We start from the raw sequence: 19661 nt of genomic DNA, 5'->3' as shown, positions 1-19661 counted from the left end.
GGTCGCACATCGCAGTCGCGCTCCGACCCGAAGCAACCCTTGCCGCCACCGCCGCCACCGCCGCCGTCGGACCTCTCTCTCCATCTCCGAACTCCGGTCGCCGCCGGAGCAGCGGCCCAGCTCCACCGCCTCCCTCTCGTTCTCTCGCACTTCGCCGGCGACCGATTCCTCCGCCAAACTTCGCCGTCGCCGCGCCTAGCTCGCCGGCTCGCCGCCGTCGGAAACCGAGGTAGGTGAGTAACGATGATGTCCGTCGCCTTCGTCGACGTTCGCTTGTCCCGCACAACCTCGAACCAGCGACACTTCTCCTTACGTTTGATGTCTGCAGGATAGAGTTGTTTCAGAGGGATGGCTTGGCGGGCACAGTTGCGAACCTTACTGTGCCATGTCGAGAGAAGACTGGAGATCAATGGCAATGCAGCCGCCGGCTTCTCTTGTTCCCGCCTGCTGTCTTCTTCTGCATCTGGTCAGTCCATGTTCAATCTCGCGATAACCAATCGAAAGATCCTGTAAATTTCGGTTGTCTTGCTGTCTAGTGAGTCGAACACGAAAAAATTTGATAGCTTGGGAGTTTCTTGGCAGTTGGCGCCCCCAATTTACAGAGACTATGGGAATCTCCTTCTGCAAACGTCCTGAGGCCGCTGTACCAGTATCTTCAGCAGTCGGTAATGCTGGTTTTCTCCCATTATCTGATGTTTTTGGGTCATTAGTTAGACATACTGCTACCTGGGTCTCGTAAAACCGAAGGTAGGGACTGCAATGGGAGCCCATCGTTCTGCGCTGACATTGTTTCGGGGCCTGCTCTAGCATTGTGATTAGCTGTCATGCCTTTAATGGCCGTGAGATCGGTGACTGGTTATCAACGCCAGCTTCGCCTGGCTTCAGTGACTAACGATGCGACTTGGACCTTCCTTTGACCGTGATTTAAAATGTCTGTGTGAGTCAAGTGTAGCTGATAGATAGAGTAGAGATGTGGGGAATATGTCTTGTGCATAGTAATTTCGTGGGTGGGCACCTCCAGGACTCATAGTTGCAATTCTAGGAATGGTTCATATATGGTCAAGACTTACATTGTTTTGTAAGTTTAGTTATAGAAGGAATTGAAAGGGAAATTGGAGAGAGGAACCCAGAGAAAGAAGACAGAGGTTATCGTGACTTTCCCTGATTTTTGTTTGCTTATATCTTGTTGGGATAAAAGCTGTGGAAGGGAATGAAGTAAATAATAGCCTGAAGTGTCATTTGTCATATTTGTGGTGAGAAACAAAAGTAAAACTGAAATGTGACTAGTCTTATTGACAGTGAGAAATAAGAGGCTACTTCAGGAATTACATGTTTCAACTTACGAGCCTTTTGGATTTGCATCGGCTTCAATTAATTCTTCATGAGAGATTTTTGTTAGGCCCAAAGGCAAATACTTTTTTCTTATTTCCCCTTTTCCCGTGTTTATCTTTCTTTCTCTTCTTCCCAGACAATGGAAATGTTTCCTTATGTTTATTTTTCGTCTCACTTCACCCTCTCCCAAACCAAAATCATTAAAAGCCAAGGTGATCATGCTGATGAGTTTGGTTCAAGTGGTTGGAAAGTTTGATTTGGAGCTTAAGCTTATCACTTACAATAATTATACTATACTCCATGTGTTGGTGTATTTTAGGATTAGCAATAAGTTGTACGTTTATTATGGGACAACTACAATATAGCAATTTGACACACTTGCTAGTTGCATTTCTTAAAGGTATAAATAAGCTGAACTGAATTAAGATCTAAAACTTTCAGACCTAAACAGTTGGGTTTTCTCCATCCTACCAATTTGAACAAGTACCCTTCCATGAACTTGGTGGGTATACAATCATTCTCACTATTATCGCTCTTTGAACTTACCAGAAGAATTACTTTGAAGATATTCCTTTATTTTCAGAGCACGGGGAATACTTTTTTATTTTGGCACAGTTATGGATGTAATGATGTACTTGCTGCATCTGTTTAAGGAAGTACACTCGCATATGAGTATAGCAGCGGAGATTTTTATTATGACAAAATGATATTGGTTTTTTTGGGCTATAGACATTGATAATTCATGTTAAGGTTAAGTCTACCTTTTGTTTTTGAAGTATCGTTTGTTCGATCTGGCCATCTTGACCTTTTTTTTTTTTTTTGTGAAATCAAGTCCCACAACTTGTAGGATTTGTGCAACAGGTCCTTCCTTCACTGACATTGTCAATGTGCTGACATACATGCTGACATTGCAATTTTATTTTTAAAGTACAAGAAAGTGGAAATTGATCTTCATGAAATTATAAGAACCTAACTATAAGAAGAAACAAAACTGCAAAAAAAAAAGAAGAAGCAAGTTTGTGAAGAGGGAAGAAATTATTTAAGCAACAGGTAACCAGTTGATATCTACCATGTAGTTTAAAACTGGGAGTAGAGGGTGCATTCCTGTGTGTAAGGTTGTTTGGTTACTGGTAATGAGCATTCTGATATTGGGGGCTACGGTTGACTTTGTTATTGGTTGATGGTACGAAGTATAAACTGTCATGTACAGCCAGCTTGATACATAGCTTTTCTTTTCTTGAAATATGATAATTTGGTGACATTAATAAGGTAATCTCTTCTCTGTTGCAGGGGATTTCCAGTTCAAGAAAGCTTCTGGCTGATTCATCTGACACAGCTCCTATTTCTTCTCCATTAACACCTATGTTGCAAATAAGCAGTGGAACGGGTGAAAGTCAGAAAGTGGTTTCTAAGCCTTCAAAAGTTCAAGCAGTATTGAAAGGCATAAAGCAGGTAAAGTTGCAAGATTGTGCTCATTTTTATCTTTTGTGTGGAGATGTAGGTTCTATTTACATTTGGTCAAAAGTTTCTCTGGCCCAGTCATCCAATAAGATTGATTAAGATCACATAAATGTGAGGATCCATATGGTGATCTTGAGTTGTGGTTCTAAGGTTCGTTTTGTAGAGTTCTAGGACTACTAAGACTGTTTTAAAAATTTGATGTACTAAGTGAAATAGTAGATTCTTATTAGTTGTTAATATGACCAGTTATTAAATGTCCATTTGGTAGTCTGTCAGATTGTTTAACATATCAATGGTAAACTGGTCTTATTATATCCAGCATTACTCAAATGCTTTTAGAAGGCAATTTGATAAGTTTTTATGAGACCATATTTAGTGTCTCATAAGGCTACTAATTATAGCAGATGATATTGTTTATATACTTTCATATATCTTGTCCTTGAAATAACTTGCTTAAGAAAAAGGACTTGTGCCAATGACTTGTTTGCTGCTTAGTTTGGCTCTGCAAACACAGGATCTGGTAGGATGCTTCTTTTCTCCAGATAATCTGTGGTGCTGTGATAGAGCATCGGTGTTGCATTTCTCAGCACCCTTAGTAATACTCATATTTTTACCTTTTTATCTCTTGAAAGTGTATGTTGTGGGTTGATGTATTGTTGAAAGCTCTTCTTCTATGATTTTATAATTCGACAGTATGTCTTGCTACAATTTGGTGCCTTTTTTGTTTATTGTTCCCTTGAATTAGACGCTCATGCTTACGCTGTAATTTTAGCTTCTCTTCTGGTTTTAGAGTCCTAAGAAGGTCAATTTGGTTGCTGCTTTGGTTCGTGGAATGCGTGTTGAAGATGCACTGTTGCAATTGCAAGTGACCATAAAAAGAGCTGCAAAAACTGTCTACCAGGTGATATGACTCTAGATGATGTGACTTTTCATTTTTCCTTTAAAAAATTCAAGAATCATTCTCGCCTCGCTGTTTGTGGAACTACTTTACATCTTTTGCTTTTAAAGTCGTTGCATTGCACCCTCAGGTTCATTATGAGCCTATTGGACAAGTTACCTAACTCTCTCCCCTCCTTCTCCCTGAAAACACCTCCCTTGCTCAAAATAAATAAAAAAGTCCTAACTCTAGCAAAGCTTCTGCTGCCACTACCCGGTTTATTGTTTCTCTTCCTCCAATGTTGGTACTGCCCATCGCTACCACGACGGAGCTCTCTCTCTCTCTCTCTCTCTTTCTATCTATCTATCTATCTCTATGGAGGTGAAGCTGGCCGATAGTGGCATTCTTGTCCACCACGAGCTCGTGTTGCAACGCTTTCAATGCGATGTGCAGTGGGAATGATTTTTTTTTGTTTTTTTTTTTTTGGGGGGGGGGGGGGGAAGGGGGAGAGAGAGAGAGAGAGAGAGAGAGAGAGACAATGATGCTAGCAATTGTGGCCAGACACGGCAAAAGCAGTAGAAAGATTATAGTTTTGATGATTTGAGAATTAACTTTTTTTTGTTTTCTTTTAGAAAGGGTAATTTGGTCTTTTTTGGCTATGGAGTTTTGTCCTAAATGCAAAGTGGGATTCTAGAAATAGGCGATACTGAGTGTTATTCATAGAAAAAGAGAGGATGGTTTTTGGCACTTTTAATTTCCTATTATTTCTTGTTGTTTTTAAGACTTACTTTTCATTTATTTATACACTAATCATGTTATAATCTGAATTTTTCAGGTTATTCACTCTGCCAGAGCAAATGCGACGCACAACCATGGATTAGATCCCGAAAAACTTCTTGTTGGTAAATTATTGAATGGGAAATGCTTCAATTTGTTTAATGCTGACTCTGATTAGTTTTGACTTTCCTTTTTGTCGAATATAGCTGAGGCATTTGTAGGAAAGGGATTTTACCAGAAGAGAATTAGCTACCATTCAAAAGGAAGATGTGGAATCAAAGTGAGACCCGACTGCCGCCTGACAGTAGTAGTCAGGGAGATAACTGCCGAGGAAGAGGCTGAGATAGCAAAGCTGAGAGTAAGCAATTTCAAAAAGCTTACAAAGCGGGAAAGGCGGCTTGTTCCCCATAAGCTCATCGAGTCCACTCCAATCTGGAACCGCAAAGGCAAAGCTGGAAGGAATGAAGAGAGTGTGATGGCTGCATGATCCGTTTTATCCTGGATCACTGCACTTGTATGGTTACATCTGATGAAATTTTGAAACGCCCCTTTGTTTAGAATATAGCCAGGTGCGAGCGCAGAAAACCTAGCAATAGCCCCCGGTACGCTTAGAGGTGATTCTGAATGAAGGTAAATTAACTGGTGACATTAATTGCTGTTGGAGGAAGGTAGGTTTTGTTGAATGTAAACACCAAATCTTCAAGGTCACTTTTGATGGACCCGGTTCACCTTGGGTTCTCTAAAACATAAATGTTGTCGAAGAGTGATGGCCTGCTGAAAGTCCTTAGCAGGATTCTTTATTGAATTTGTTGCTATGAGCTAAGGGGGTAACATCTTCGGGTTCATTCTTCCTGGTCTAGAGTTAATAATTGCCTGCGGGCTTGCATGACCCGGGACGCACCATCTTTCTGAGTCTTCATGCTAATATCATTCCTTGCTCAATTGCTTGGGAGAAATTCAAGGTTTTCTGGAGCTGCTGATGAATCTGTGCAGTGTAGGGAGCTAACAATCATGTCTTCCACATTATTGCTGGCGTACTAGCCAATATGTTGTTTATCTCAAATGTTATGGCACTTCCAAATTAACTAGCATCCTGGTTTAAGGTGGTGGAATCGCATTGTCAAGTTCTTAGAGATGCTATTTAATTTATAGGAATAATTACAAGGCAAATCATAAAACTTGTTAATTTAGTGCATTTGAGTCCTAAAATTTTGTTCAGTTCAATTCAGTCCAAGTGGTGGCAATGTGGTGTGCACTTTGATTCATTCCTTCCGTTGGTGGAAGGATTCAATTGGACTAAAAGTTACTAAGTTTTAGGACTCAAATGTAAGAAATGAAAGTTTTAAGATTCATGCATGAAATTGACTAGTTTAAGGACTTGTCCTTAATTTCGAAACTGATTTATGATCCAAATTGAGGAAATATTTGCCTGGAGAGGGAAGCATTTTCATGACAAAGATTCGAGTGTCTTTGCGGAAAAGAAAGAGGGAGCATTGGTCATTGTCTAAGAATTTGACAAGGAAATCAGACCACCGCAAGCGATTTTGATGTGGCAGACTTGGACTAAATTTGACAAACATATTGGCGCTTCCATGTCCAGAACAATTGTAAAGGCACAAAAATTTCTTCGAATTATCTTTTCGTGGTTCTTTTATAGTAAACCTTCAATAGTTAGTTGAATGGTTAGACACTCGATCTTGATGCAGCAGATGTATATTTAAATCACAATGTCTTTCACTTAGATTAATCTTGAGGGCCGCACCTGCGTGAAGTGTCACTTGATGCATTTGGACATGGGGTTAGTCGAGCCGAAAGGTTACGATTTGCCTTGCTAAGTGCTAACGTTAAAGAAAAGGAGATAAACATCTAATAGTTTATTCAATCCATATACTTTTAATTAAGTTCTTTTTCGACGTGTTCTCGTCTTTTGTTTTGGCTGGACATCTGGCGGCCTTTGTTGCCGATTGTCTTTAGTTTTATTCCAAAATGCCGGTTACATCAGTGGACAGACAGAGATATAGTTTATGATTTGAGGGCTTGTCCCATTGCTTAGCTCAATTTTTCGTTTTCATCTCCAAGAATCTCAACATGGAAGCAAAAGCATCTTGAAATGAAAAGGAGACCCTGAAAATAATTGAAGAAAGTCTAAGTCCACCTTGCTATAAATTGCTGATCTTGCTACATGCAACAGTGCAGCAACAATGGAGATGCAAGTTGAAGTGATCAGCAGAGAGACCATAAAGCCTTCATCACCAACGCCTCACCACCTGAAGACCTTCAACCTGTGCCTCCTTGACCAAATGACCGTCATGTACTACGCCCGTCATTTTCTTCTACCCAAGTGACCCAACTTGTGACCTCTCCATGAAAATTGAGCACATCTCTTGCACTCTCAAGAAGTCTCTCTCCGAGGCCCTGGCCCGGTTTTAGTAGCTCTCTGGGCGGCTCGGTGAAAACAACCTCTGTATCGATTGCAACGATGCCGGGGTGCTGTACGTCGAGGCCCGCGTGGACTGTTTGCTCTTGGAGTTCGTCGAGAAACCCGATATTAGGCTGCTAGACAAGTTCCTTCCATTGCACGGGGTTTCCACCGTGCCGGTAGAGGAAGCATTTCTATGAGGGATACAAATGAACGTGCTATCATATGGTGAGATCGTTATCGGAACTTCTGGCTCGCACAAGATCATTGATGTGACCACCTTTATGGCTTTTTTGAGGACATGGACCGCCATAGCCATGGGATCTCCCGATCAAGCGATGCAGGCGGACTGCACAGCCGCATCGACCCTCTTCCCGAGCAGTGACACGATGCCTAGCATTAGCAATGCTAGAATGTGGCTTGGGAACCCCTTTACCAAACCGGGAATGAGCAGTCCGAGGAGATTCGTGTTCGACTCCGCAGCCCTATCAAAGTTAAAACTTAATGCTAGGTGAGTTCATTAACAGTCTGATTTAGCCTTTCAACCAACTCGAAAATTCTTATGATAGTGTAATTTGGTCATATGGGGAGTAGGTTAACCAACTATTTCTTATTAGTATATTGCATTTTATGAACTTCAAAAGCTTGCCAGGAATGAATTCGTTCCAAACCCAACTCGAATTGAAGCGCTGACCGGATTCATTTGGAAACATGCAATAAGAGCTTCTAGGACACTGTCCAGCATGCAGCCCCCATCGGCAGTGGCCCACTCGGTGAACCTCTGCCGCCTCTGCCTGAACGGTACCGCCTCTGCCCGAATATTCAATCAGAAATGTCGCTTGGAAGGCATTCGCAATCTATGAAAACACAAGGCCAGAAGTTAAACTGCATGATTTGGTCGAGTCAGTGAGAAGATCCTTTGCTGAGATAAACGGCGACGGCATGAAGAAAGTTCAAGGGGACGCCGCGTTTGCGGGAATTTCCAAGTGGCTAGGAGAGGTGGATCAGATCTATATAAGATAAGGCAAGATTGTTACACTTTCGTGAGTTGGTGCGGCGTGGGATTCAACGACTTGGATTTCGGGTGGGGGAGGCCCAGATGGGCGAGTACCGGGAACATTGGGGACGATGTGTTCAAGAACGCGGTCGTCATGATGCACGCACTGTCTGGCAATGGAATAGAAGCATGGATCGTGTTGGAGGAACAAGAGATGTCCATACTGGAACAGGTGGGGAGTTTCTTGCGTTTGCTTCACTGAATCCATCCATTTCTTTGACCTAGGAAACCTTCTTGGCTATTTAATTGCCATTTGATCACTCCCCTGCACCTGCAGTGATCTTGGCTGCAAAGGACACTGGAAATTGCTTTGATTTGATCTATATTTCTCGTCAATCTATTTGAGAAACCCCAACTCAATATGGCTTTCTTTTGCTGCAGTAAACTTTGATCTTTTTCTGGCCATTACGAAAGATCAAATTCACTTCATCAAACGGGGAAAATTGTCAAAAAAGTCTTAAACCTATTGCACTTTTGCCTATTCAGTCTTAAACCTTTTAAGTTTGCTAATTCAGTCCTAAACCTTTTCACTTCTTGCCAATTCAGTCCATTTGGCCGGCCGGCGCTGATGTGGCCGCCGGCCGTCCTATCAACGCCGACGTGACAATTTTTAAATATTTTTTTCTTTTTTTTTTCTGCCTATTCCCTCTGGCCGGTCCGACGAGGTCGATCTCATCGGCCTCGCCCGCCGCTGTGAGGCCGGCCTCGCCATGGCTGGGCGAGGCTCGACCTCGCCTAGATCCGGCGAGGTCAGCCTCGCCATCGCTGGGTTTTGCGATGGCATGGCCGGCCTCGCCTTGGCTGGGTGAAGCTTGACCTCGCCGGATCTGGGCGAGTGAAACCTAGCGACGGTGAGGTCGGCCTCGCCATGGCTGGGCGAGGTCAAAACCCAGCAACGGCGAGGTCGACCTCGCCAGATCTAGGCGAGGTCGAGCCTCGCCCAGCCATGTTGAGGCCGGCTTCGCAGCGGCGGGTGAGGCTCGCCCTCGTCGGTGGTCGGCGGGAGCGAGCTTCGCCAGAGGCCGGCGAGGCTCACCCTCGCCAATGGCCGGCGGGGGCGAGCTTCGCCAAAGGCCGGCGAGGCCGCGCCTCTGGCCGGTCGCTGGCCGCCTGACCAGCCAGAGGGAAAAGGCTAAAAAAAAAATTTAAAAATTCGAAAAAAAATATTTAAAAATTGCCATGTCAGCGTTGGCCGGACGGCCATGTCAGCGCCGGCCGGTGGCCACGTTAGCACCGGCCGGCCAAATAGACTCAATTGGCAAGAAGTGAAAAGGTTTAGAACTGAATTGGAAAGAAGTGAAAAGGTTTAGGTTTAAATTGGCAAACTTAAAAGGTTTAGGACTGAATTGGCAAAAGTATAATAAATTTATGACTTTTTTGACAATTTTCCCCATCAAACCAGGTAAATCTATGTGAAAAACTTATCGAATATGCACGCGCAGTTCAGAAAGTACATTTAATTGTAGCCAATATCGGCTTCGCGGTACTTGTCCGATTACTTAAAAATTTCATCAACCAAGAAGCGTAGGTTCAACATCATGTGGCCTGAGGTACTTTTTCCATGATTTTATTCATCACTTTACTTAAATTCTTTTCTTGGATCGACGTTTGTTCCATCTTGTCCCTCTTCTTTACCTCATAAAGTAGGACCCTAAACACAGGAACAAGGCACAACTATCATCTGCCTATATAAATGTACAAAAGTGGATAAAGCTCGCGCAAGGCTGAAGCCATTAACTTTGATTTCGATGATCACTTTAACAAATCTCCAGCAGTTCTCGAATTTTGCATCCCTTAGTACAAGATAGGAGATGACTACCAGGACTACTCAAATCTTCTCCTACATTCTCCCTATACTTATTGAACTATTGCACAACAATTAAACAGAAAAAAACGTTACCCATCGCCAAAAATATCAATAACAAAATCAAAGCCTACCTTATGGCTGACTTATTCCTAATTATTACTCCGAAAATTCGGGTCCTATCACAGAGAAAATCGGTAGAGCTAGTAAGGGTCGGGATTTCTGTATCCATCACCATGAGTTCTCAACTTTTTCCTCCGTGACCTCGGGAATAATAGTTGCTGAATCTGCTTTTCTGCTGCAGCTTCCGATGTGGCCTGCATGAAATATGGTTTTTGACCATCAAACAACCAGAGCAGGAGAGTGCAAAAGATAAAGAAGAGAATGAAAAAGAGTGCAACGGTTTCTCCATGAACTATCTCCTGGGATAATCCTGTCAATCTTGATGAAGCGAAGAGTAGTTGGACCTTAGTTCATTAGTTAATGACATATGAGGCTTTTGCATCTTTCTCTTCCCTGTGGGCACGAGCGTGCACCTTGGCACACTTGCAGGTGCTCCTAGCGGCTCAAATTATATATATATATTATTTTTTTATTACAGGTAAAATCCAAATGATTTTGACAGATGAGGAAAAGCCACGTTTTTTATGGTCGAAAGAAAAGACAAGGTACAAGTCTTCAGTTTTAAATTGCACCAAGTATTGCTCACCTGAGTTTTGAAAGGAAAACGGTGCGTTCGTACTTCGGCTCCAGAATAAACTCTGACATCCATGCCCAGACTGTCAACTCCAATTAGATTAGCTCCCTATATGAATAGATATTTGATCAGAAACTAAAGGACTTGTAAATGAACAGCAGTAATTGAATTGCCAAAAGATCAAAGGTTTGCAAGGCGCAGTCCAAACATACAAAATGGGATATATAACAAGAGAGAACAAATTACAAAACCTTTAAGAAGAAATGATACAAGAATACCATATTAAGCTATTTTCCGCATGACAGATGCTAAATGCTTCTTCTCAAATGATACATGACGTAGAGAACACAAAAATCTTGTTTTTTAACCTTGATGGATCCAGGAAAAGACAAGAATAAAATATTGGGGAGATGACATTACACAAAGATATACTGAGGTTGGGATGGGAAATAAATCTAGTGGGAGAAGACATGTCAAACCAGGAAGCTTGTAGTATCATCACACACGTTCAGAGGAGAAAATTAATAATCTAGATCGGCTAGGATCTTAATAGGTTGCTTCAAGGACATTCTTGAGTATGGCTTTCTACTGAACAAATTGGAACTACAATGTATAAATACTGATCATTCCCATACATATATCACTAGGGTGAAAGAGCAAAAGGTAGAAAGAGTTTTCCAGGAAAAGCTAAAGGAAAAATGTATCAACATTATAAGTTACTAAAGCAAAACACATACAAACCACGACACATGCAGTGCTCTGATCCACAAGCCACTAAAATGTGAAGGAAAGTCCTAGCGCATCCATGGAGAAGCTTCAAAGAGATTATGACAAATTACAGAGGCCGTCTCCTTTACCTCCACATGAAGCCCCTTCCTTTTGCAGAGAGCTTTCAGGGCAACATTGCACCTAATTCCTTTCTCGCTAAAGTGGTCTAGAATTGCTGATGTGGAGTGTACAAGGATATCGGGCTCAGCATCTAGAAAATCTTGCAAATGAATTTCGCACTGAAAACAAGAAACTGCAGAATTACAGGAAGGTTCAACACTTTTTACATGACCTATTTGGTTGGGTCATGTCGGAAGACGACACGACAAGTCACAACGAAACAATATAGATATACATGGAACCAGACAGCAGACCAACCCCAGGATCAACCGGAACCGTCTTACGCAACATAACAAAGAAAGATGGCCACCAAGAGAGTAAAACATACCTGAGAACCATATACTGAGAACAGCTCTATTCTCATAATCTCTAACCTATAAATTATCGAGTTACAGCCTTTCCTGTCGCTTGAAGCCAAGGTCACAACATCAGCATCTAAACAAGAAGACAAGTTTGAGTAGAAGGAACATCCCATTAAAGTACTAACAACTACTATGCACGGCATTCTTTTTTCAGCAATGCAAAAAGTAATCTCGCAGAAGGAAATAATAGACACCTCAATCCTCATGCTTCCAACTCAGGGAAGAACCGATGGAAATATCTCAGACGATTGAAAAAATGTAATCACATACAATAAATTCAAGTTATTTGCCAATAGAAAATAGTGGGTTGGCCCATAACATTGATTCTGTTGTTGAACCATACCTTTCCAGTCCAAGTTGTGGTTATCCGCATCCTCACTTTGAAAGAGCTTTCTCAGATAAGATTCTTCATCAGAAAAAGTAGGTCTGAGGCATCCCAAAATGGACAAGCCATTTGATGGATTGTCCATCTTTTTGTCATGTTCCGCATTGACCGCCTATAACATGAAGTCAGAAAATTTTCTTTTAGAACGATAAAAAAGTCACTTCTCCTGCTTATGAGTGCGAATATGCAGACACAACGCTACGTATACATACTCTTCTGCAGCGGAAAGAGGGGGTGGCTGGATTGAGCAAGCATTAAATAAAGACAGGAGTGAATGAGAGAAAAGAAGGAACAGAGTAAGCAAGCACTCTATGGAAAATTCTCGAGGCTTATTGCTACGGAAGTCTCAGTTGCAAGACTGATTTGAGAGGGGACAAGTGAGCATTTCAAGACAATCTTCCCAACTGATCTGGAAAGTTCCTGCAAGCTAAGCATCATCCATGACAGAGACTACATCCAGGCTTAGACCTTCACATATGAAACTCGTTGGACACCATCGAAATGCTCTCCAATGCTACAATGTACTACAGTACTTAATTTTCATTTTGGGGGTGTTTCACCCAATATCCTCATTGCAATACTCTTTAGTCAATGCTAAAATCTACAATTTTTAGCACTAATACACAATAGAGATTATGGAGCATATGAGAGAAGTAAGAAAAGGCCATTGTGAAGATGCACGTTCCTTTGCTGTCATCATTTTAAACAAGTACTCGACAAATCAAAGCTATATAAGGAGTAGTCTCGCAAATTAAAGCTACCATACACCAGAGCTGAAAAATTGATGTCGTTAATGTAGTTGCAAAGAAGAGTCGAGCACACAGCTGGATGCAGTTCATGTATTTATTTTAAAAAAGTTGCAGCTTTAACATTAACAATAAGTAGGGTGAAGCTTCTCTGCAACTTAATGATTTTCTTAGTTAAAAAGTAATCTGCAACTGTAAATAACTAGGTCACCAATCACCTAATTTACTGAAGAGAGAGAAGTGATCACCTTTGTCAAGCACTTGGCAAAATAAACCGGATGGACCAAGATAGAAGGATCTGGCATCCCCCAATCTACTGCACTATCAAACACTTCAGTTTCCATTACCTGTTTTACCCAAAAATGCACGTGATTGGAGACTCATAGCATAGTGAAATTTAAAAAATACCCAACTTTTTCTCTCTCCATGTTAAGTAAGCACATGACACTCCACCTCAAGATAATCTTCTTCATAGGATAGCTCAGTCGTACCAATATCTGACATATCGTACTCATCAGCCATCTTCCTGTTATCATAGACCGGTATATCCATTCCAATGAATACATTCTGAAGAAATTTATCAACCAAAGATCAATTTAATTTTGTGCAACCCATAAATTTAAGGGAAAAATAGTAATCGTAAAAATCACACATATGCAATGGATATAGAAGTATAATGCAGCAATTAAGTGAACCGTCAGATCTACCGGAAACAATACAGGACTCCCAGACTAATGGTCCACGAGCTACCTCCAAAAGCTTTTTAAGAGAATGATTATGGCCCTGCTCATCTCAAATAAGGTGAAAATATTTTACATCCACCAAAATATTAAATGATACACATGCTCCAACTTATCAAAGTCATTAAGACCGTTCCATACACAAGTAGAGGCCACGTCCTGCTGGTGCCTTATTTCACTCCAATCAAAACATGAAACTCGTTACCCCTTATAAACAATGTGCCTTGAGAACTAAAATTTTAATGCCTAATCTTACTACAAGGCATTTGGAGCAAGACAAGATTCCGAGAACATCTCGCCTGGAAAAATGATTCATAGACTAAAAGCTCTCTAAGCAGCTTCTCTTTCCCCCCATTAATCAGGATGACGAGACGTTTCCAGAATCACAACCAAGTCATTATACTTGACACGCAAGACAATATGAGAACAAATTAATCTCTTCCCTGTTAAATGTGCAGCGGCATTGAAAAATTTGGTCTAAACTCAGTGCTTCATCGAGGATTTCATGTTCCACACCACAATGTGTTCAAGCTCCTAAACTGCTGAAAGTATTGTTAAGACAATGAGGTAAAATTAGTATCTAAAAATCACTCTTGCTTAACCTGGACCCGTTGGCCGAAAGGGGAGAAAGTTTGTCGTGGGATAAGAACAGTCCTGCAGGCTAAATACATCACGCTTAAGTCTGTTTTGGTTTGAATTTTGCCAGCTAATATAGTACTTCTTCAAACTTGCCACATACCCAATCTGCTGAAATTATGGGAACACTTCCGAAACTTTGCCATTAAAAGAAGATGCTGGCATAACTTGCAAAGCCGAGGGAGAAACAATAGAACCCTAGATATGAATTAATCCTACCTGAGGCTTTCGAGTTGAAGATTTCCTAAATGCTAAGGAAGCATTTCAGAAAGGAAGGAGAAACTCACCACGGGGCTAGTTGCACCACGATCTTCTAGAATGTTCTCATCGTCGAAAATTTCAAAAAATATATCTGGAAAGAACAGATTTTCAGTGAGACCATATTTACAACCAATTTGAAATTGGGAAAAACAACAATCCAATTGTGAAAGAAGGAAACCTCCATAATCATCCACAACATACTGGAACTCTGCCCATGATATTTGTTCATGGGGTTCACAGTGTACAGGCCCTGGGAAAACTAGCAAAGCGCTACTGCAGGCCTGAAGAGGAAATATGTCAACATGCTAAATTGCAAATGAAAACCAGAATGGCTCTGGAATCTTGCACCACTCAATTATTATGTTTACCTCAACAGTTGTCCTTGCAATTTCGGCTGAAGTAAGTTTAGTCTCACGGGTTCTCTTGCAAGCTTTAAGCTCTTCAAGAGGATGGTAGCCCTGGTCGCTTATGTAATTAGATGAATCAGGAAGAGAATCAGAGTAATCAGCAGCAACTGAAATCCTCGAAAGGCAGAGCTCATTTCCTATTGGCAGCCACTGGAAGGGTAGTGATCTGAAAAAAGAATTGGTGCATCTGGAAGTCAACATGAAATTCTCATGAAATAGTATACGGATATCAACAGAAAGGAACTTTTTTTCTTCTAGTTCTGTGTACATGCATGCGTAAGTGCGGGAGACGGTGAGAGAGAGAGAGAGAGAGAGAGAGAGAGAGAGAGAGAGAGAGAGAGAGAGAGAGAGAGAGAGAGAGCACCTAAGCATAAAAAAGGCATGTCAACAATGAAAATTAGAGAACTAATACACTCCATGACAGTCTTAAGAAAAATACACATTAAGTACAATATATCTCACTTTTTTCAAGTCAATTTCACCAAACAAAGCGGTAACTACATTCACATGATGGTAATTGATATATGGCATTGCAAGGAAACATCTCAAACAAATGGAATATGGCATTACCAGGAAACATTTAAACAACAACAGTAAAATGTTCTCAATTAGTAGGTTAGCTATGAGAGTTTGCTTCAGCGTTTTAGTATTTTAAGGGCCACTACTTTGTTTGAGTTGAAGTTTGCAAAGTTGGTTATCGAATCAGTGTAGCGCCAACATTTTTGGAAACACCAAGAGTTGTTTGGTTGAAGAAATCCAACGTGCCAAGTTTTCCACCCTCTTTTGGATGACTCTAGAGTTTTTTGGTTTTGGATTCAGGGGAAGGTGGGTTGTCCAAGACTATTTTGTTCTTCATAAGAAATGTGATCGTGAAATTAAGGATATCTACTTTCATGGTCATGGTGACCATAGCAACAATAACTCTGAAAAATCCAGCATTTCTGGTGAAAATGCCACAGACTTTCACCGTTTTCTTGATTATAGACCTCTGACTAGCCCTCCCATAATTTTAAAGATGACTCCAATCAGCAATAAATTGAGCTTTAAGCTCAAACAGTGTTTTTCCATCCAATTTATGCTCTATCTTCTTTTCCTTCTCCATGTTTTAATACGTGGTGAAATACATTAACCATCCCAATGATACCTCCCAAGGCTCCATCAATTCAAGGAAAAGAAAAACACCAATCCAAGAGCAGAATATTGAGCCAAGTACGAATTTTTACAATCACCTCAACCTGAGAAGGCCTTACGTGTACACCAATCTTAATTCTATGCCAATAAACCAAAGGATTGCATCATGCAAACATAAAATTGGTCGAACCATAGACTCATGGTCAAACAAATCTAAACATGGGTCCTCCTAGATAATCTCCGAAACCCAAAGGAAAACCACACACCTCATAGAAGAAAAATCTACAGACCTTCGCCCGTCGAGGGAATGTTTCATCCAGCTGCTCGTGCTCGCGATTCCACAAGACGTCGAGCATTCCGAATGGCCCAGATTGTAACGTGACGAACCTGATCACACCACCAAACAACAACAACAAAAATCAGCAGAACGCCCACCAACCACCAAGTCATTCCGCAGCACAAGCACAGAATCCCAAACCCTTCGAACCCTACAGCCACCAAACGCCTCTAATCACCTGGGACAAGACACCGAGTACCTAGGTTCCCTCTCCCGACCGAGCTAAAAATGCAATCTTTCTTTCCCAATGAGCCACCTCCAAGACGTGCAAGTTCAAGTTTCGATCTTTGATCTATTAAGCGGATACATGCACGACATGCAAATTACCCTTTTGACGGTTTACACCAAAGAAGTAGGTAGGTGGGTGATCGGAGTTACCGAAGGCGAGGGAGGAGGCAGCCGCAAGCGACATGAGAAACAGAGGACGGAGCCGGGATCAAGATTGGCGGAAGACGAACACGAACAAGAAGGCGAGATGACGAGGAGGAGGAGGAGGTCGTCGTGCGCTGGGGGACTTGTCGCCTCGCGAGACGTGGTTGAAGATGGTCGTGCTGCAACCGGATTCGCTTCGCAAAGGTTTATGTCTGCCTGCGCTTGTGGTAGGTGTCAGACAGAGAGAGAGAGAGAGAGAGAGTCTCCGTGTTTTTCTGGACCAAAATGAAAATTTCAGTTCTCAAGGTGTCCTTTATCTCATAGAATCATAGCATATGCCTTTTATTTTTCCATTTTTTTTATAGAGTTAAAGCACAAAATTTGCTAATTTTCTTTTGTCATTTTACTTTATCTTGCATTATCTTTTTTTTTTTATGTAGTCGTGAGAAAGCAAATAATAATATGGCAATTTTCTTTTTCCATTTTTGCTAGTTATTAGGAATTTTCTTGTTGTTCCGGTCCATGTTCAATGTGGTCGGCAGCTAGACGGTCCGAAAATTGCATAATATCAATTAGGGAAATATAAATCCAACGCGGTATATATAAATTGGAGAAGTGAATTAATGACGCTAAAAAAGGGAACGGTGCTTTTTCGGATTAGGTTATTCGTTTTTACTATAAATATTTGGGCGCGGATTAACTTTGACGTAATTTAACGGATAGCTATCGGACACGAAAACGACGTCGATAGAAAGAGTTATGCGTAATTTGATTTTTGGAATTATGCAATGTTAAAGTATATATTAATACATCGAGTGTTTTGTAAATAGGAAGGGAAATGCTAGACTTACTAAGTTTGGTCCGCAAAGTTGATTTACTATCTCGAATACGATCCATTTGTTTAAAAGGCCACTCACAGTCTAACACGTTATTTAGCAAACTGATTTTGTAAATCTTTTTTTAATTAAAAAGAATGAAAGGGAAAGAAGTTGCTTGGCAAACATCTTAACAATTGCAACACCTGCAAAGCTAAAACTATTTATAGCAATATTTAAGAACTGTTTGTTTTGAGGTGCTACATGTTGATGTTTATAATTAGAAAGAAAATAATACAAAGTGTTTATGGTTGCTTAACTCGAATTAGGGTTGCATGATATGTATTTATAGGAGTGACTAATTATAGTAAGAGTATACTGTCAAAAAAAATTTATAGTAAGAGTATAAATAGAAACATGATTACAGAAAGACCCATAATACATATAAATTACACATTAATATTGTCCATCAATCCGAAATAAGTGTAATAATTGAGAGATTAGATCTCAATAGCGCGTGACACGGACTAGATAGTCCCTCAGTGAAGATGTCTGCCAGCTGATCCATTTTAGGCATGTAGCGAACACATAGATCCCTAGAAGCAACCTACTTTCAAACAAATTGAAAAATCAACTCACTGTGTTTGATGCGAGCATGAAACATAGGGTTTAGAGCAAGATATGTATCCGAGATGTTGTCACAATTAATGGTGAGAGGATTAAAAAAGGGTGCTTCGAGCTCATGACTTTTGTCAAATCATAAAAAGGTATTAGATTTAGGATTTTACCAATATCACTTGACATATGTGCTGAAGATACCACATTGGATCAGAATTTTCATCGACCGAGAGAGCTGAAAAAGAGTTCGACGGATCAATGACGGTGAACGCATGGTTGAATCGTTGTTGACATTGTAATGCGGTGTGCTTGGCCCCGTTATAGATCTGACAAGTAAGATGAGGCTTTAATTCAATAATGCCTCATTGTGTGAATGAATAACATAGGGCTTCGAATCACCACGAGGCCGACCAGATGAGGTGGAGGAGCGATCAGCATAGGGAGCCGATAATGATTGCGGACTAAACCGATCATAGGAAGATTTTGATCACACGAGAATCGCCTACCTTGATCTCGAACAAATCTTTGGCCTCTAGAATTACTTCCACCCGAGACCTTCAAAACGGTAGAATGGGTGAAGTGGCATGATCGATCAAAGCATGATGAATATCAGATGTTGATGATGCATTTGATTTTCACAGAAATTGTTTTTCTTGGATGAGGAGGCATGATCGTAGATCACTGAAGGAAAGAACTATAGGGCCATTTGTAACCATGTTGACAAAACGATCGTACTTAGATGGGAGCACATTGAGGGCTTGAATCACCAAGTTCTTATTAGAGACGGAGCAATTGATTACAGTGAGAGAGCTTGTAATTGACTTCAGATGTCGAATATAATCAGACATTGACTCATCGGGTTTCTTAGCAGCATTTGAAAATCAAGTTTTAGTCCAATTTCCTTGGCTGCACAATGACCGATAAAGCATCGTCCTAGAGCGAGTCAAATCGATACCAATGAGAGGATTTATGCTGAGAACCAGGGAAAACAAGGTCAGTTTGCAACAGATATGCTATCCCGCACAGGCAAACCTCCTGTTCAAGCCCTTCAGGGACTGCCTTTTAGCTGCAAAACTACCCGGAAATTTAGTTCAGAGCATAGAGACACTCAGAGTTACTAGGATAATGTTATGCTTACCTGGCCGAGTTGCATTTCTTAGAGGATTATGCCAGGCTTTGAAAAAAAAGGATTTTCAGAAAGGCATGGAAAGTAAGAACTCTAAATTTTACAACTTTCCCTCTTATTCCAAACTGAAGGATTACATGACCAAAGGTCATGAACTTCATGGAAAATCTCAACTGTGGGAGTCGAATTGATCAAACTAAGAACTCATTGATCTGTCTTGACCTAGGTGGAATAAGAGGAATTGGTCACCACAATGCCATTTTGATCATTGATAAGTTTCGGCGGACACAGAAAAGACCCATCTACATAACAGAGTATATCGTTGCAAATTAAAATAGGTTCAAATTGAGATTTCCACAGAAGATAATTGTTTGCATCGATTTTGATGGAGACGAGACTTGTGATGTTAGGAA

The 19661-nt window shown here is 41.0% G+C and overlaps 3 protein-coding genes across 7 annotated transcripts; 2 read left to right on the top strand and 1 right to left on the bottom strand.

Annotated features, from left to right (window-relative positions):
- Positions 1–5: 5 nt before the first annotated feature.
- Positions 6–5252, top strand: LOC115679353 (uncharacterized). Of its 2 annotated transcripts, none has more exons than XM_030602948.2 (7): positions 6–229; positions 329–466; positions 583–665; positions 2623–2784; positions 3584–3694; positions 4506–4572; positions 4654–5252. In XM_030602948.2, exons 2-7 carry the CDS (start codon positions 349–351, stop codon positions 4932–4934), a joined length of 822 nt encoding a protein of 273 aa, XP_030458808.1. In that variant the 5' UTR covers positions 6–229; positions 329–348; the 3' UTR covers positions 4935–5252. The 2 variants fall into 2 exon arrangements, with proteins under 2 accessions (XP_030458808.1, XP_030458805.1); XM_030602945.2 differs by having other exon boundaries at positions 7–233.
- A 1567-nt stretch (positions 5253–6819) lies between these two features.
- LOC115682971 (BAHD acyltransferase At5g47980-like) lies at positions 6820–8272 on the top strand. Of its 3 annotated transcripts, XM_056319473.1 has the most exons (3): positions 6828–7094; positions 7165–7377; positions 7519–8272. In XM_056319473.1, the coding sequence occupies exons 1-3, from the start codon at positions 7063–7065 to the stop codon at positions 7727–7729; spliced, it is 456 nt and encodes a 151-aa protein (XP_056175448.1). In that variant the 5' UTR covers positions 6828–7062; the 3' UTR covers positions 7730–8272. The 3 variants fall into 3 exon arrangements, with proteins under 3 accessions (XP_056175455.1, XP_056175448.1, XP_056175441.1); XM_056319480.1 differs by having other exon boundaries at positions 6820–7377; positions 7588–8272; XM_056319466.1 differs by having other exon boundaries at positions 6829–7377.
- Positions 8273–9631: 1359 nt separating this feature from the next.
- Positions 9632–16978, bottom strand: LOC115682420 (uncharacterized protein At3g49140). Of its 2 annotated transcripts, none has more exons than XM_030606647.2 (12): positions 16696–16978; positions 16247–16367; positions 14811–15015; positions 14621–14723; positions 14469–14533; positions 13259–13372; positions 13054–13152; positions 12018–12171; positions 11641–11747; positions 11282–11431; positions 10437–10532; positions 9632–10044 (listed from the first exon to the last, which is right to left on the bottom strand). In XM_030606647.2, exons 1-12 carry the CDS (start codon positions 16727–16729, stop codon positions 9931–9933), a joined length of 1362 nt encoding a protein of 453 aa, XP_030462507.1. In that variant the 5' UTR covers positions 16730–16978; the 3' UTR covers positions 9632–9930. The 2 variants fall into 2 exon arrangements, with proteins under 2 accessions (XP_030462507.1, XP_056176119.1); XM_056320144.1 differs by having other exon boundaries at positions 16271–16367; positions 16696–16976.
- Between the last annotated feature and the right edge of the window lie 2683 nt (positions 16979–19661).

This window comes from Syzygium oleosum, unplaced genomic scaffold (genome assembly GCF_021117445.2).
Source record: "Syzygium oleosum isolate NSW1041296 unplaced genomic scaffold, Sole_v2.1 Sole_v2.01, whole genome shotgun sequence".
NCBI classification, from domain to species: domain Eukaryota; kingdom Viridiplantae; phylum Streptophyta; class Magnoliopsida; order Myrtales; family Myrtaceae; genus Syzygium; species Syzygium oleosum.
The sequence above is the reverse complement of the archived record's forward strand: the minus strand, read 5'-3'. Positions and strand labels throughout refer to the sequence as shown.

Bases quoted from the DNA above. Each gene is read 5' to 3' on its own strand.
- LOC115679353 (XM_030602948.2), top strand. From the start codon at position 349: ATGGCTTGGCGGGCACAGTTGCGAACCTTACTGTGCCATGTCGAGAGA. The intron at 467-582 runs GTCAGTCCATGT...GTTTCTTGGCAG, and splicing joins GCTGTCTTCTTCTGCATCTG to TTGGCGCCCCCAATTTACAG. The intron at 666-2,622 runs GTAATGCTGGTT...TCTCTGTTGCAG, and splicing joins ACCAGTATCTTCAGCAGTCG to GGGATTTCCAGTTCAAGAAA.
- LOC115682971 (XM_056319466.1), top strand. From the start codon at position 7,076: ATGAACGTGCTATCATATGGTGAGATCGTTATCGGAACTTCTGGCTCG. The intron at 7,378-7,518 runs GTGAGTTCATTA...AAAGCTTGCCAG, and splicing joins AAGTTAAAACTTAATGCTAG to GAATGAATTCGTTCCAAACC.
- LOC115682420 (XM_030606647.2), bottom strand. From the start codon at position 16,729: ATGTCGCTTGCGGCTGCCTCCTCCCTCGCCTTCG. The intron at 15,016-16,246 runs GTGTGTGGTTTT...TTCTTTTTTCAG, and splicing joins GTAGATTTTTCTTCTATGAG to ATCACTACCCTTCCAGTGGC. The intron at 11,748-12,017 runs GTATGGTTCAAC...CTTCTTGTTTAG, and splicing joins CCACAACTTGGACTGGAAAG to ATGCTGATGTTGTGACCTTG.